The 15,926-nt window shown below is 46.2% G+C and overlaps 2 protein-coding genes across 6 annotated transcripts in view; one reads left to right on the plus strand and one right to left on the minus strand.

The window, feature by feature from the left end:
* The window catches only part of SUSD6 (sushi domain containing 6), a 96,327-nt gene that overhangs the window by 20,087 nt on the left and 60,314 nt on the right, over positions 1–15,926 (minus strand). Inside the window, exon 2 of one of the 5 annotated variants that reach the window (XM_070377657.1) lies at positions 12,580–12,692. The exons of the other annotated variants lie outside the window; for them this stretch is intronic. Within the exon in view, the coding sequence (XP_070233758.1) occupies position 12,580 (1 nt within the window). The 5' untranslated portion in view covers positions 12,581–12,692. The remainder of the gene's footprint in view (positions 1–12,579; positions 12,693–15,926) is intronic. 5 annotated transcript variants of the gene reach the window in all.
* On the plus strand, positions 7,533–8,028 carry LOC138989497 (small ribosomal subunit protein uS10-like). The gene has a single exon (XM_070378506.1). It carries the CDS (start codon positions 7,628–7,630, stop codon positions 7,985–7,987), a length of 360 nt encoding a protein of 119 aa, XP_070234607.1. The 5' UTR covers positions 7,533–7,627; the 3' UTR covers positions 7,988–8,028.

The raw sequence follows: 15,926 nt of genomic DNA on the forward strand, positions 1-15,926 counted from the left end.
ACCCCACCCCTACTGTACAACTGAGAAGACGAGCAGGCAGGAGGACCCTTCTCCTGTTGCTGCTCCAGGCCTGGGCCTCACAGTATCAAAAACCCTCCCACCCACCGCAGTGACTTAAGAGAGCAGCACCCACAATTTTCCACCGCCTCCACCCCAGGATGGTGGGATGCCAGCAGGGCTAAGGAGACAGGCCATTCCACGTGCTTAACAAATGATACTACGTTCCCCTGAGAGCAGTAAAGGGTTAAGAGAAAACAGATGTTTATTTTTTCTCATCAGCGACTGCTACTTCCTGGTCTCATCTCCTTTATCCTATCATTGAAGAAGCTGCCCACGTGTCTGCTCTTGCCCTCAGAATTCCCCACCTCTAGGAGGATGGAGGCTGGTCCTCTGCAGGAAGGCCCCAGTCAGCTGCTTAAGGCACTGAGCAACCTCAGAAGGAGAACTGATGAGCGAGTGATAACTGACTTCAGAGTCTGGCTGGGAGTTTACGACAGGGCTGGACTCAGAGTTGTGGTTTCATTCCCAGTCTACCATCTGATGGAAATACCTTATGCCAAGTCTGGTGTCAGGCACACACAGTAGGCCTTCGAGAAACACAAATTTAAATTTAAAACAAATTTAAAGATCTCTGCTGTCTAACAGGGTAGAAGTGATGAAGAGAATTAACATTTATCACCAGGCGCTATGAGAGGCAATTTAAAGTTACTATCCTATTTTTAACTCTCCCATCCTATGAGGAAAGTGGTGTCATACTCAATTTGTTCAGATGAAGAAAGTGATGCTCTGAGCAATTTAGTAGTGGCCTGAGATTACAAATCTACCTGGTAGTAGAGTCTGGATTGAAACTCTGGCATGCCTTTCTCCAGCTCCTTGACTACAGATGCCACCAAAAAAGTTACCCCAAGACCTACAAAAGTGTAGCATGGGGGTGGGGTCCATCTGACAAAAAGTTGCAGTAATTCCTGTTTGGCGAAGAATGTGGACTGGTGAGTTTACTTGTGCCCAGAGAACTCAGCTCATATCTCAAGTGGGGCCACATTTTTCCAGAGAGCTGGGGGGAAAAGGCAAGACGGTTTCCTTTAGTAATCTGTGAGCATTACAAACAATGGAGCTATTTAAGGAGCACGGATCCCAAAGCTGCAAGTGGGAGAGGGCATGGGGGCATTTTCAGCTTGGGAACACCCACCTTCCAAGAGGGATACATGACAGGAAGCCCGCCACTGAGTGCAGAACGGGGGTGTGAGCTACATTTAGATAGAGGGCTGCCCTTCTGCCCACCGCCTAGAATACAGAGGATCACCAGGGCAGCTCTGCCAAGGCCCAGAATAAACAGCCTCTGCTGCGTGCCTCCAAACAGGGAGTCAGGCAGCGCCTTGCTTATGCTGGGTGCTCAACAAGCCACTGCTGCTTGCCCAGGCTCACACACCTGCAGTGAACGAAAGGGAGCAACTGGTAAACTCTAGCCACAGAGGGCGGCAGAAATCAGCTGAGGGGGCAGAAATCAGCGATGGAGGTGACCTGTAACTGGCAAGCGCTACACTTCTTGGAAAAACACCCACCCAGTAATTGAGGGGTAAAGGTCTGAATCATCTTTTCTGAAGAAAGAGATGTGATGGATCTTGCTGTGACAGACAAGGTGCAAATAACAGACTACAGGTCGAAGGCCGGCCATAAAGTGAGCCCTGCACATTCCGTGGGGGTTTGTGTCAGGCCTGACCCTACCACGAGATTAGGAGATATAAAAGGGAAAAGACAAGGCGGTTCTTTGGAGGGTGGGGTGCGTGGCATGGGGAATGAAGTGGCAAGGGCCAGGGGTCATTGCCTTAATCACCTCTGAGCCAACAAAAATGAGGAACACTGTGACCGATGGGCCATGGGAAGATGGAGTCAAAAGTTACAAAATCTATTCATCTGGAGAGTCTTCCTCCATCTCGTGAGGAAGGAGAGTCTCTTCTTTAAATGCCTCATCAGTTTAACCACACTGTTCATACAGCCACCACAGGAAAAGGAGCTTGTCCGGCCTTCTTGGTTTCCTCTGCACTTCCTAGAAAGGGAACTTCCCACCCTCTGCTATCATCAGCTGATCAAGGGTGGTGAGAAGTCTCCCCAGAGGAGTTTTATTCTTCTTTACCCCCAGTCAGTCCAAAAGGCAATCACTCTTGAATATTCACTGGAAGGACTGATGGATGCTGAAACTGAAACTCCAAAACTTTGGCCACCTGATGCAAAAAACTGACTCATTGGAAAAGACCCTGATGCTGAGAAAGATTGAAGGCAGGAAGAGAAGAGGATGACAGAGGATAAGATGGTTGGAAGGCATCACGAACTCAATTGACATGAGTTTGAGCAAGCTCCAGGAGTTGGTGATAGACAGGGAAGCCAGGGTGCTGCAGTCCATGGGATCGCAAAGAGTCAGAAATGACTGAGCGACTGAACTGAACTTTCAGTTTGTGAGTCTTTCTAAAGTTCTGGGCCAGACGGAGCCAGAGGACTCCTGGCAGATCCCTTTCCTTGTCCCAGGCAGCAGGGAAGGCCAGAGTCTCTCTCACCTCCTGTGAATTCACTCACATCAGACCCGCTGTGAGGTCCATGGCAGGGCCCCTGCCCTCAAGCGCTTTCTCACATGTCTGGGACCTGCTTCCCCTTTGATTTTAGCTTGAGTATTTATTAGCCTGGCTGTGACAGGCTGTCAAGATCTCTTGATCATTAAACAAAGCAAACGCAAAACAGATTAGTGAGCTTCAGGGACAGAGTCTCAACCGTGCTTTTTATTTGTCCATCTGAGCCCCACCTTCCTGTTGCCTCCCCTGCCTCTCTCAGGTCTTTGGGCCCCTGCGCCTGGTAAGCCACTTGTGACTGACCAGACAAGATTCCGGGTCAGAAGACATTGCCTGTTGCAGTCTCAGTCATTTGTGCGTCAGAAGATACCTGTGTCCAAACATCACACAGGTGAACAGAAAATATCCTTTAATCTTTTATCTTCCAAAGAATGGTTTAATGACTTTCACCCATTAGAAGAGAGTTAAAAAACACTTGCAAACCTTGATTCTTATTCCCTCTGGATTTCTTTCTACTAGGAATGCTTTCTCAATATAACATTTTCGTATCTATGAGCCCCGACCAGTGTGCCAGGTTGGTGACAGAACTTCGAGAGTAAATAATACATCCCTGGTGACTCGGACGGCAAACAGTCTACCCGCAATGCGGGAGACCTGGGTTCGACCCCTGGGTTGGGAAGATCCCCTGGAGAAGGGAATGGCTGCCCACTCCAGTATTCTGGCCTGGAGAATTCCATGGACAGAGGAGCCTGGCAGGCTACAGTCCACGGGGTCACAAAGAGGCAGACACAACTGAGCGACTTTCACTGTTCCTGAGGAGACTTCACACTCTTTGGGGGTACAGATGAGGCGCCCCAAGTAGGTTATAATAATAGTAACATCTACTCTATCTCCTACAGTTCACCTAAGGATTGCATGTATCCATCTGTTCTTTCAATAGGTTTTTACTAAGCACTACAGCACTGTGGCAGGCAATGGGGAAGGAGGGTTGGGAAGGCAACAAAGATACCGACCCTACCTTCTGGGAGCTTGTGGTCTAATAAATAACCACAGGAGACACATGTTAGAAATCAATCTGGGCTACACTAGGAGGTTCTGAAGAAGGGTTAATTCAACAGGGGAAGAGATCAGAAAGGAAGAAAGAAATGATACCAGAACTCCAAATCTAGAGGTAAACAGGACTGTGACATGGGATGAAAGACTGTGACTTGCATAAAGGACGGGGAAGAGCATGCAAGGGGGAGCAAGGGGGAGACAAAGGCATAAGCAGAGGAGCAAGAAGAGGGTGTGTGTGTGTGTGTGTGTGTGTGTGTGTGTGTAGCAGGACATAGCTGGAAATTCAGAAAATCAGGGAGGGCCCCAAATACAAATCTGAATAATGAAAAACTCTTGGGTTCTTCTTCCCTACTACTATTATTACTACCAATAAAACGAAAAGCCGGCTCTATGTTTCTAATCCAGCTGAAGAAACCATCTGAATCTCCCTGCCAACTCTGGCAACTAGTTTTCAGTGGAGCTGGGGTGCAGGTGTGGCAGAGCCAGGGCAGCAGAAGGACCGAAAGAAACCATGTGAGCTCTCCGGTGCAGATGCATCATGTGTCTTAAGTGTGCCAAGGTGAGGGGGCCCGGGAAAAACTGCAGGGACTAGAGCAGAGAAAAGGAGTACAGAGATGTCCTGCGGTCAATTTCGTTCCCAGGGTTCTCTCACACAGCAGCAGATGGCCTATCCCTGGAGGACTCAATCTCGGAAAACAGCTGCTCCCAGATCCCGGTCTAACAGCTGGGGTCACAGGACCTCTCCGCGCAAGCTGAATGCCAGAAATCAATGGGTTCCATTGTGCCTGAGCTCTCATGTCCAGGCTCATGCCCTAGGCCTGCCTGGAATTGAGGACTGAGAAAAATAAAACTATACACTTTGAAAGACTGCACTTGCAAATTCACGGAAAGATATAGTATTATAAAGTCCAATTTCATTTAAATTACCTTGACTTTGCTAGGAAACTATTGAGATGCTAATTATTTGAGAGATAAAGGAGAGTGGGGGCGGGGGCAGGGAGCAGAGGGACAGATCATAATTGGAGGAAAACCCCAAACTGTCTCTGGCCCTCCTCGTCTTCCTGCCCATGGCACAGAATACCAACCAAACCAAAAAGCAGGCGAGATGCCCCATGTACTGGAAAAGGGGATAAAAATCCATAAAACGGTGTGTGTGTACACAGAGGAGTGTAAGTGTATGATTACATAATTAGGCACATTAAAGTATTTATACTGCTGAGACTAAAAGCCCCCACTCAAAGGCATTCCACCAAAGTTGAAAGGGGAAAAAGAAAATAGAAAATAAAGCATCTAATTGCAATCTTCCACAAAGCCAGACATCCCCAGCTGGTGCCACAGCTGAATTCTCTTAATTAACATGTTGTAATGGCAAGTATGAAAGACACTGTATGCTTATCAACTCCATGCCTTGGCTAGCCAGGCATGGGAGAAGGCCACAACGCTGCTATAATTAAAGATTTTTCTCTTTCCATTATAATGGTACCCTGGTGTGGGATGTCAGTGGTTTTTGCTTAAAAACTTAGTTGTTTAAAGCACACATATAATAAAACTCTATACTCACAAAGTCAAGGACTGAGACTGGAGTATACAAAAGAGTTCACAGTCCAGGCACGAGTTTCTAGTTTATTTTTGGTGGTTGATTTTCTCTTACCTCCCCAAACCTGGGACTTTTCCAGTTAGAGAAAGCCAGCAGTGTTTGAGCAGCCTAGCCTTTTAAATAAACGCAGCCCATCTGACAGCTTAAAATCATAGGTTAAAAGTATCTAAATAGAAAAAAGATGACAGACATCAGCATATAAATGAGTAAACTGCCAGGGGAAAGGCCTTGAGAGTAGGTCAACATGGACTGTGTTCCAAGGGACAGATTCAGCCCCAGAAGCCCAGACGGGCCTTGCACCCTTACAAACAGGGTTTTGTTTCTGCACAAGTCTTGATCACAGGGGAACCTGGTTATAGTTTTTCCATTTCTCCAGAGACAGCCCCCCTGAAGTCAAATGATAGGTTTATATATTATAATATATATAAAGAAGATGGGCTCTCAGGAAGCCAAACGAGATGCTAAAATGCCTAATAATGCTTTGCCTTTTATACTCCTGGACAGCATAACTCAGGTTTTTGGTTTTTTTTTTACACTATTCTTTAACTATGTTCTTCCTCTTCACCACTGAGGAGGGCCGTTGACTTAAGAGTCAGCAAATGCTCAACCAACACTAATGATCCCCGGCTCTTGGCATGCTGAACTTCAAAATCTTCTCCTCAATTATTATCAGCTTTAGAAGACCTGCCCTTCTTATAACTACCATCAGCAATGTCATTTTCCCATTTTCAACTCATCCGTAGAGAATAAAGGGCCCCAAATCCAAGTTACTGCTGCAACATACACGGCTGCACAGATGGAGTCTGTGAGGCTGCTCAGAGCATGCTGCAAGCTGGCAGGCAGCCACACCCCAGACCCACCGCCCATGAGGTTTCCTTCTCAGCTGCTGCACCAAAGTCCAAACTCGTTACCCAAAAGGCAACTGGGGTGTCAATTTACAATGTACCAAAGTACAGGTTGTTTCTAAGACAAACTTTTAAAAGCTGACTGCTCAGCACTGTTTCAGAACCACCTCACGAGGTATCCGATTTGCACTCTTTTGCCCCTTACACCCTAGCCCCAAAGGCCTGAATATGAATGAGGAATGTGTCTAAGGATCACTGGCACTCAGCAACACACACATACCTGCACTTCACAAAGAAGCCAGGACTGCAGCCAGGGTGCATAGGTTTGCATGGCACCAAGGGAAGCCAAGCTAGTCGGCACACGCCACAGGCCTGTTACTCATCCTGGGTTTCCGATTCTCTCTGCCTTGTTGATGGAAAAGGCTTGTTACATGTGCAGGTGGCGATCCTGAGTCTTCGCAGGTACTTCTCGCAGTGGAATAATGTGAGCAGAACAATAGTCTCTCCATCCCCACCTCACCCCCAGCTGCTAGGAGTAACTAGGCCTACAGGAAAGAGAATCCATGTGCTTCATAGACTCCACAGGAGTGGGTGGGCAATCCTCTGGGGCTAGTCTATTTGTACTTGCAGTCCATGTGCAAAACCAAATGAAACCATACACTCCAAGATGGCAGAGAAGTTGCAGAGCAACTGATTCTGAACTGTGGGCCTGCTGCTTTCTCTCACACAATCCTCTCAATTTTCCCAGCCAGCCTCACCTCTCTGAGGGACAAAGATAATAAAGAGCAAAGAGAGCTGTGTGTGTCACAGAAATCCCTTGCATTCCTATACACTAACAATGAGAAAACATAAAGAGAGATTAAGGAAACAATTCCATTCACCATTGCAAAGAAAAGAATAAAATACTTAGGAATATATCTACCTAAAGAAACAAAAAGACCTATATATAGAAAACTATAAAACACTGGTGAAAGAAATCAAAAAGGACACAAATAGATGGAGAGATATACTGTGTTCACCGATCGGAAGAATCAATATAGTGAAAATGAGTATACTACTCAAAGCAATCTATAGATTCAATGCAATCCTTATCAAGCTACCAACGGTATTTTTCAGAGAACTAGAACAAATAATTTCACAATTTGTATGAAAATACAAAAAACCTCGAATAGCCAAACCAATCTTAAGAAAGAAGAATGGAACTGGAGGAATAAACCTGCCTGACTTCAGGCTCTACTACAAAGCCACAGTCATTGAGACAGTATGGTACTGGCACAAAGACAGAATATAGATCAATGGAACAAAATAGAAAGCCCAGAGATAAATCCATGCACCTATGGACACCTTATCTTTGACAAAGGAGGCAAGAATATACAATGGAGAAAGGACAATCTCTTTAACAAGTGGTGCTGGGAAAACTGGTCAACCACTTGTAAAAGAATGAAACTAGCTCTTTGAGGAAGACGTGGTGGAGGCTGCCATGGACCTTTGTGCCGCCCGCTCCTGCTCCTGACTCACCGCTGTTCGTTCTCACCGAGGAACAAGTCAGTCAGGAAGCCACCACAGCCATGGCCTTTAAAGACACCGGCAAGACTCCCGTGGAGCCAGAGGTGGCCATTCACCGGATTAGGATCACCCACACCAGCCGCAACGTGAAGTCTCTGGAGAAGGTGTGTGTTGACCTGATCGGAGGCGTGAAGGAAAAGAATCTCAAAGTTAAAGGACCAGTTCGGATGCCTACCAAGACTCTGAGAATAACTACGAGGAAAACTCCTTGTGGTGAAGGTTCTAAGACTTGGGATCGATTCCAAATGAGGATCCACAAGCGACTCATTGATCTGCACAGTCCTTCTGAAGTTGTCAAGCAGATCACTTCCATCACTATTGAGCCGGGAGTCAAGGTGGAAGTCACCATTGCCGATGCCTAAATCAACCTTTTTAATAAATCAATAATCAGTTGTTAAAAAAAAAAAAAGAATGAAACTAGAACACTTTCTAACACCATACACAAAAATAAACTCAAAATGGATTAAAGATCTAAACGTAAGACCAGCAACTATAAAACTCCTAGAGGAAAACATAGGCAAAACACTCTCTGACATAAATCACAGCAGGATCCTCTATGACCCACCTCCCAGAATATTGGAAATAAAAGCAAAAATAAACAAATGGGGCCTAATTAAAATTAAAAGCTTCTGTACAACAAAGGCAACTATAAGCAAGATGAAAAGACAGCCTTCAGAATGGGAGAAAATAACAGCAAATGAAGCAACGGACAAAGAATTAATCTCACAACTATACAAGCAACTCTTGCAGCTCAATTCCAGAAAAATAAATGACCCAATCAAAAAGTGGGCCAAAGAACTAAACAGACATTTCTCCAAAGAAGACATACAGATAGCTAACAAATGTATGAAAAGATGCTCAACATCACTCATTATCAGAGTAAAGCAAATCAAAACCACAATGAGGTACCATTTCATGCCAGTCAGAATGGCTGCTATCCAAAAGTCGACAAGCAATAAATGCTGGAGAGGGTGTGGAGAAAAGGGAACCCTCTTACTTACACTGTTGGTGGGAATGCAAACTAGTACAGCCACTATGGAGAACAGTGTGGAGATTCCTTAATAAACTGGAAATAGAACTGCCATATAACCCAGCAATCCCACTGCTGGGCATACACACTGAGGAAACCAGAATTGAAAGAGACACGTGTACTCCAATGTTCATCGAAGCACTGTTTATAATAGCCAGGACATGGAAGCAACCTAGATGTCCATCAGCAGATGAATGGATAAGAAAGCTGTGGTACATATACACAATGGAATATTACTCAGCCATTAAAAAGAATACATTTGAATCAGTTCTAATGAGGTGGATGAAACTGGAGTCTATTATACAGAGTGAAGTAAGCCAGAAAGAAAAACACCAATGCAGTATACTAACGCATATATATGGAATTTAGAAAGATGGTAACGATAACTCTGTATGCAAGACAGCAAAAGACACACAGATGTATAGAACAGTCTTTTGGACTCTGTGGGAGAGGGCGAGGTTGGGATGATTTGGGAGAATGGCATTGGAACATGTATAATATCATATGTGAAAGGAATCACCAGTCCAGGTTTGATGCATGATACAGGGTGCTTGGGGCTGGTACACTGAGATGACCCAGAGGGATGGGATGGGGAGGGAGGTGGGAGGGGGGTTCAGGATGGGGAACACATGTACACCAGTGGAGGATTCATGTCAATGTATGGCAAAACCAATACAATATTGTAAAGTAAAATAATTAATTTAAAAATTAATAAATAAAATGAAGCATTAAAAAAAAACACAACAACAAAAAAAAGAGAGGGGTGTGTGTGTGTTAAGTTGCTTCAGTCTTGTCTGACTCTTTGCGACCCTATGGACTACAGCCTACCAGGCTCCTCTGTCCATGGGATTCTCCAGGCAAGAACACTGGAATGGGTTGCCATGCCCTCCTCCAGGGGATCTTACCAACCCAGGGATCAAACCCACGTCTCTTAGGTCTCCTGCATTAGCAGGAGAGGGTTCTTTACCACTAGTGCCACCTGGGAAGCCCAAAGACAGCTGGACCTTCTGCAAATGTGGGCTGGCCCATTACAGTCAAATCTTGTTTTGTGGACTACTCTGTTACTCAACTGTTAAAAAAAAAAAAAAAGGCGATTACTCAGAATGGGTTTTAGCATTTATCTACCAGCAATCTGAACAGTGTGTCTGGGGCCTTAGTTTTCAAAAAAAAAAAAAAAGGGAAAAAACCACTGGTCTTTAAAAGCAGCAACATGATGTCAAAGCTAATGTCTTGAGGCTTCAAGCTAAGCCCTCGTCTGTTGGGGGCCAGAGTGAGGTACTCCGCCCATGGCAAAGGTCATGAGGAAGGAGGCTCGACATACGCAAAGGCGGGATCGAGCCTCAGGAGTCCCCCTGGAAATCCTCGAGCGTCTACCCCCATAACCAGAGCCTGCCTACTTTACTACTTTGTGCTCTTACCTACACCTCTGACTTTACGGGGGGCTGTCCCCCACCACCTCTTTTGGAGAAGGAGTTAACTTAGAGCTCCAGTTTATAATAATTCCTGGGCGTGATAAGAGTGTTTTAACCTACAAACTCCTCTGAAGGTTCTCTGGCCTGCCTGACAGGCTTGTCCGGCCACACGTGATCGCTCACAGCCTCCCAACCGTGAGAGGCACAAGATGCTTTAAACCTTCTAAAAACAGGTTCCTTAGAAAAGTTAGAAAACTATTAGTATAAGTATAATGGGCTGATTAGAAATTGTGTTGGTGAAGGGTTTTTCATTTGTTGAGCCAATGTTTGTTGCTAAGTCTCCATATCCCCTGCCCTTACACACATTAATGAATATATAGAATTGACCTTTGATATTAATCACGTTAGACCTTAGGCTAAGTAAATTCTTTCCTTAACTAAAACCCACTACACCCTCACCCTGTAGGAATGTAACTTTATTTGGGTGGCGTCTGTTTTGAGAATAATCAGCCCTGGAGAAATAAGTGTCTTGACTGACTGACCGCTGTCACAAGGAGAGGGTTGTAAATTGTCAGCAGGCCCCCCTGGCCAGAAGATGATGTAACACCCCTAAGACCTCTGTATACATTTGTGTGAAGCACCTGACTTCAATAAAAGTCAGGACTGCTGTCCCCACGTGACTTTTGTATAACATCTCAGTGTATAAAAACAGACTCTGGAAAATAAAGATTTGGGATCAGTTTCTCGAAATACTGGTCTCCCCATGTCGCTCTCTCTCTCCCTCTGGCTGAGTCTCCATCTGGGCCTTGGAACCCACCATGCTTACTAATTATGCCTGGGCTTCTAAGATCCGACCGGGAGGCCTCAGTGTCTCCTCTCCTTGGGGGAGAACGGAAGGGCGCCTGCGGCCTACGTAAGTGGTGCGAACTTCTTGTCTTGAAGTTTTATTGGTCTCCCGCGTAAACCAAGCTACTCAGCCTCTTTTCTCCACTGAATTTTCCTACTGAGCTATCCTTATTCTATTACTCTTTATATCTTTAATTAATATCTAATTGAAGCTATTATATCCTGATCCTCGCCTATGCCGTCTCTCCTTCGAATACCCTGGATCAGCCGGGGCTGGTCCCCGGCACTCGTCCCTCTCCTGCACCAGGGCCCATACCCAGAGTGGCAGCTGAGCCTCTGCTGGCCTACACCCTGCCCTGGTGACAGGCTGGGATGATCCCCAAAGAGGAGCCGCTCACTTCCCAGGGTTCCAAACCTGATGCCTGCCCTGGACATGCTCTGGGTCCGTGCCAGGGAGCTTGGGGTGGGTCAGCTGGGAGGGGCAGGCCCCGCCCAGGCCCAGTGGCTGGTATGGAAACTGTCACTATGTTCCTGACTTAGGCAAACTGGGCAGTACTTCCCTTGGCAATCATTTACTCTTCCCTCTTTCTATTGGAACTTAATAGATCTTGCGATGATGTGTTTGTCCCCACTGACGCAATCTCCCTCGACAATAATTTATTTTCTCAATTTTCACTTTCTATAAACAGCAGCTACTAGTAGTCTATTAAGAAGAATACTTTCTGACTGATCCTCTTTGGTATTATTTATAGTCCAAAGCTACCCAAACTCCTTATTTACGATTGTGAATGGGTGGAGGGCATGGGTGGAGGGCACAGAACTCAGCACGGGCAAGGATTCTGCATGATGCACCCCGACTCCTGATTAGGCACAAGGTGACCCATGTTGTCTGGATCTGAGCAATCATCCCTGGTCAATCCCAACCTAAAACGAGCAGCATGGAACCCACCGCACTACGTGCCTGGCTCTACTGGGCCCACCTGGGCATAGCACCTCCACAGGGGCCCTAGTCAAAGTTTAGCTCGAGCTGGCACCTAACACCTGCTCCTAGCCAGACAGCACTAACCTCATGGCCTAAGTTGCTGTGCCCTGCCAGGGGAAGCTGCAGGCGGCCATAGGCCACGGGCAATGTGCGACCACGCTCACCCAAGACAGAAGCCATGTACCAGGCCATCCCTCTCTCCAAGGACCCAAGTATGACTTCCTCCCAAGAGCGGTGGATGGAGCTGGGGTTCTCCTCCTGCCCACCTGAAGGCATATTCTAGCTTACTCTGGTCAGCTAATATTCCCCAAAGCCACATTTTTCCTAATGCTGCTACTCTCTTCTCAGAATCTGAGAAAGGCTGCCCATTTCTTCCTGTAAGTCTAAATGTTTCTCCTGGATGTGCTAGGCCCTCCACAATTTGGTCTGTCCTGTTTCTCCGACGTCAAGTCCCGCTAGGCTACCCCCACCATTGGGCTTACTCACCCACGTTCGTGGCCTCAGGTCAGCCTGCTGGCTCTTCTCAGCTCCTCCTTCCCCTCTCAAATGTCCTTTCTTACCCGACATCAGCTTAACACCCCCCTCCCCCGACAGTGCAAGGCCTGGCCTCAGTGCTCTCTTCTGTAGGAATTCCCTTTCTCTGAAATGAAGTGCCCACGACTTCACAATTTAGCCCACACTTACTACTGTTTTGTTCACCGTTGCTATGCGTGAGTTGGTCTTGCCTCTCCAGGGTACCATCAGCATCTCAAAAGAACAGCAAATCCATGTTCTCCAGCCTGGGCACACTGAAGGCACTGGACAAAAACGTGATAGAGTCTGTGCCCAGAAGGGCTGATACCTCTTACAACATGGACTGTTTAAATGCTTAAAAAGACCCCAGTTCTTGCATCTCAGGGAGTCTCTCCCCCTCAACACCCAACTCCTGGACCCAGTCCTGGCAAATCCTGACACTTCTGCCTGCAGAGAGCGAGCATTCCAGCTCTCATCAAAGCGTTAAACAAAAGATTTCACAACACCCCCATCCCGCTTCAGGCTCCAAAGCTCTTCAAGGGCACCCTGTTTAAACAAGAGGTGCGGTATATTTTTGGGAAATGATGAAGCAACTTCCCATAAGAGAAAAGAAAAAAATTCCCCAAGTGCAAAAAGGCTTCTTTAAAAAACAAATATAACACCCTGCCTTGCCAAGGGCAGAGAGAAAGAATTTGACATCCAAGCTCTTCATCCTTGGCAAAGAAGCCTGCTGTGCAGGAGCAGGAGAGACAAGCTGTGGGGGGTGGGAGAGGGAAGGAGGCAAATCCTCCTGGCCAGGCGTAGAGTGCAGCACTTCTCAGAGCTGGTGGCCCTACCTAATGCCTCATTTCATTCTGCCAAGGTGCCGTGGAAGCTCCCCATCTCCTCCTTCTCTTCCTGGACTCCTTCAACAGCAGATGTGACCCCGTCAAGCTGGGTGCTAATGCAGTATTTCACACCCACCAGAGGTACTTCCACTTAAAAGCAACCGCACAGGGAATTCTCTGGCGGTCCAGTGGTTAGGACTGGGTGCTCTCACTGACAGGGCTCAGGTTTGATCCCCAGTCAGGGAACTGAGATCCCACAAGCTGCACCACACAAACAACTATGGTAACTCCTTTGGAGGAGTTGCTTAGTCACTAAGTTGTGTCTGACTCCTTGCAACCCCATGGACTACAGCCTGCTGGGCTCCTCTGTCCATGGAATTTTCCCAGCAAGAATACTGGAATGGGTTGCCACTTCCTTTGGAGGATGGTAAAATCCTTTTGCAATAATCGCATTCTTCTTCTTTTTTTTTTTAATGGGGCGGTCGGTATGTTTTGTATTTTATACATTATGTTTGATCATAAGGATTATTTTCTCACATATTCCAGAGTGTCTGCATTTCAGGGGAGGGTGCACGAACAAACTGGGTTAGGAGGAGAAAATTCATATCATTTTGCTTGATCTGCAAGGCTTACCTAACTACTCCTCATCTTTCATCTTTATAACTACTGCTAATCAAACAGTACAGCAACATTAGCAGTACTTTTCAAATAAGAAGAAAGAAAAGCATCACCCGCAAAGGAAACCACTCAGGTCCATGTCCATATAAAGGCCTAATGTATTCATACCCAGTAACCAGCATCTATGTGTTCAGACCTCACTTTGGCATAAGCCCCTTCTCCCTGAACTTGAGAATTCATGCCCATATGGCCTGTTTGCATGAACCAGGAGGCAGCGTGCAACAGATCAATCCTAGCTTTGCCCTTATCAGCAACAGAGCAAAGAATAACTTGTCCCCTTCTGCTTCTTACTCTCCCAATCTACCTAGTGACCATTCTCAAGAACCAATGAAAGGGCCATTAAACAAGCTGTCAAAGAAAGTCACGTCTTTCAGACACAATAATGATGTGAAGAAGGCTCCTGCAAGCTCAGAGTCTCTGACTTGCAGCCCTTCTTAGGTCCCCCCCACCCCAACCTCTTACAGCAAGCACACAGGCCTGCAGGAGTTCATGTGGGAGCCCCATTTCTCTAGAACCATGTGGATTCCTGCTACAAAGCTCTTTCAGAAAAGAAGTTAATCTACCTAGTCTGCATCTTTAACAGATTTCCAGAGTTTGTGGAATTTTCTTTTTTTAAGCTGCTGAAGGGGAAGCAGGAGTCTGGGTGTGGCTAAATGGGAAACACAACACCATCCAGAATTCCTTCCCTGAGCAGCGCCTTTCTGCTGGCAGCGTTATCGCACACATACAACTCATGCATCACTTTCAAAATACGCTAGTCAATTTGAAATAAATGTCAGTTTATTATTTTTTTCAAAACGAGCAGTAACTGTGGGGGACCAGGTGCTTTCGTTTGTCTGTTCAGCACATTCCCGCCCTTGCAAGTAAGACATGCTGGAAGACAATTTATTAGGATGTCTACATCAGCTCCTTAACCACAAAAAAGAAATCCCCTTCGCTTGCGGTTACTAAAGAACCGGAGTGCAAAGTGACAGGAGTCAACGCAGTAAACAATTTATGGGGAAGGAACTTGCGGGAAGGGAAGGAGATGGAACAGCTGTCCCCCAGAAAAGCCACAAGTGAAACAAAGACTAAAAAGAGGTCAACTCCAAGTCTTCATTTTAATTGGAAAGGCGGAGTTAGTAGGGATGAAAGATGAAAGGGATCATCTTCTTAGAATCTGTATTTGAGTTTTGTGGGGCCTGGCTAAGAGTCAAACAAGCTCTCCCCTGACACATGGGGCACATACAAACACCTCTAGAACATAACTAAGGGGTAAATAATATAATTTACGGTGTCGCTTTACTGAAAAGATCGGCAATCAAAGCAGCATCTGAGGTGGAGGGAACAGCATCAGCGAGGCACTGGGGGCACATCTGATGGTGTGTCATGGGAATAAATGCCTGGTGGCGTTTCCTGGACGGAGCATAGGCTAGGGAAGTGGCTGGAGAGATTGCACAGGTGAGGGTACAGACCTTAACAGCAGCCTCACAGCAAGCTTTGAGTTTGTTTTTGTTTTAAGGGGAGAAGAATCATGCTAAGTCTGAGATTTTTTTTTTTTAAACTTTACAATATTGTATTGGTTCTGCCATATATCAAAATGAATCCACCACAGGCATACACGTGTTCCCCATCCTGAACCCTCCTCCCTCCTCGCTCCCCATACCATCCCTCTGGGTCATCCCAGTGCACCAGCCCCAAGCATCCAGTATCGTGCATCGAACCTGGACTGGCGACTCGTTTCATGTATGATATTATACATATTTCAATGCCATTCTCCCAAATCATCTCACCCTCTCCCTCTCCCACAGAGTCCAAAAGACTGTTCTATACATCAGTGTCTCTTTTGCTGTCTCGTATACAGGGTTATTGTTACCATCTTTCTAAATTCCATATATATGCATTAGTATACTGTATTGGTGTTTTTCTTTCTGGCTTAAGTCTGAGACTTTGAGTTATGCTGCCTGCAGGGTAGAAGACAGATTTGAGGGGAGGGAGGTAAGGAATATACTGGGAACAGAGAAACCAGTTAAG

Source organism: Bos mutus, chromosome 10 (assembly GCF_027580195.1).
Source record: "Bos mutus isolate GX-2022 chromosome 10, NWIPB_WYAK_1.1, whole genome shotgun sequence".
Taxonomy (NCBI): Eukaryota; Metazoa; Chordata; class Mammalia; order Artiodactyla; family Bovidae; genus Bos; species Bos mutus.

Coding starts and splice junctions, on each gene's coding strand:
- LOC138989497 (XM_070378506.1), top strand. CDS start 7,628: ATGGCCTTTAAAGACACCGGCAAGACTCCCGTGGAGCCAGAGGTGGCC.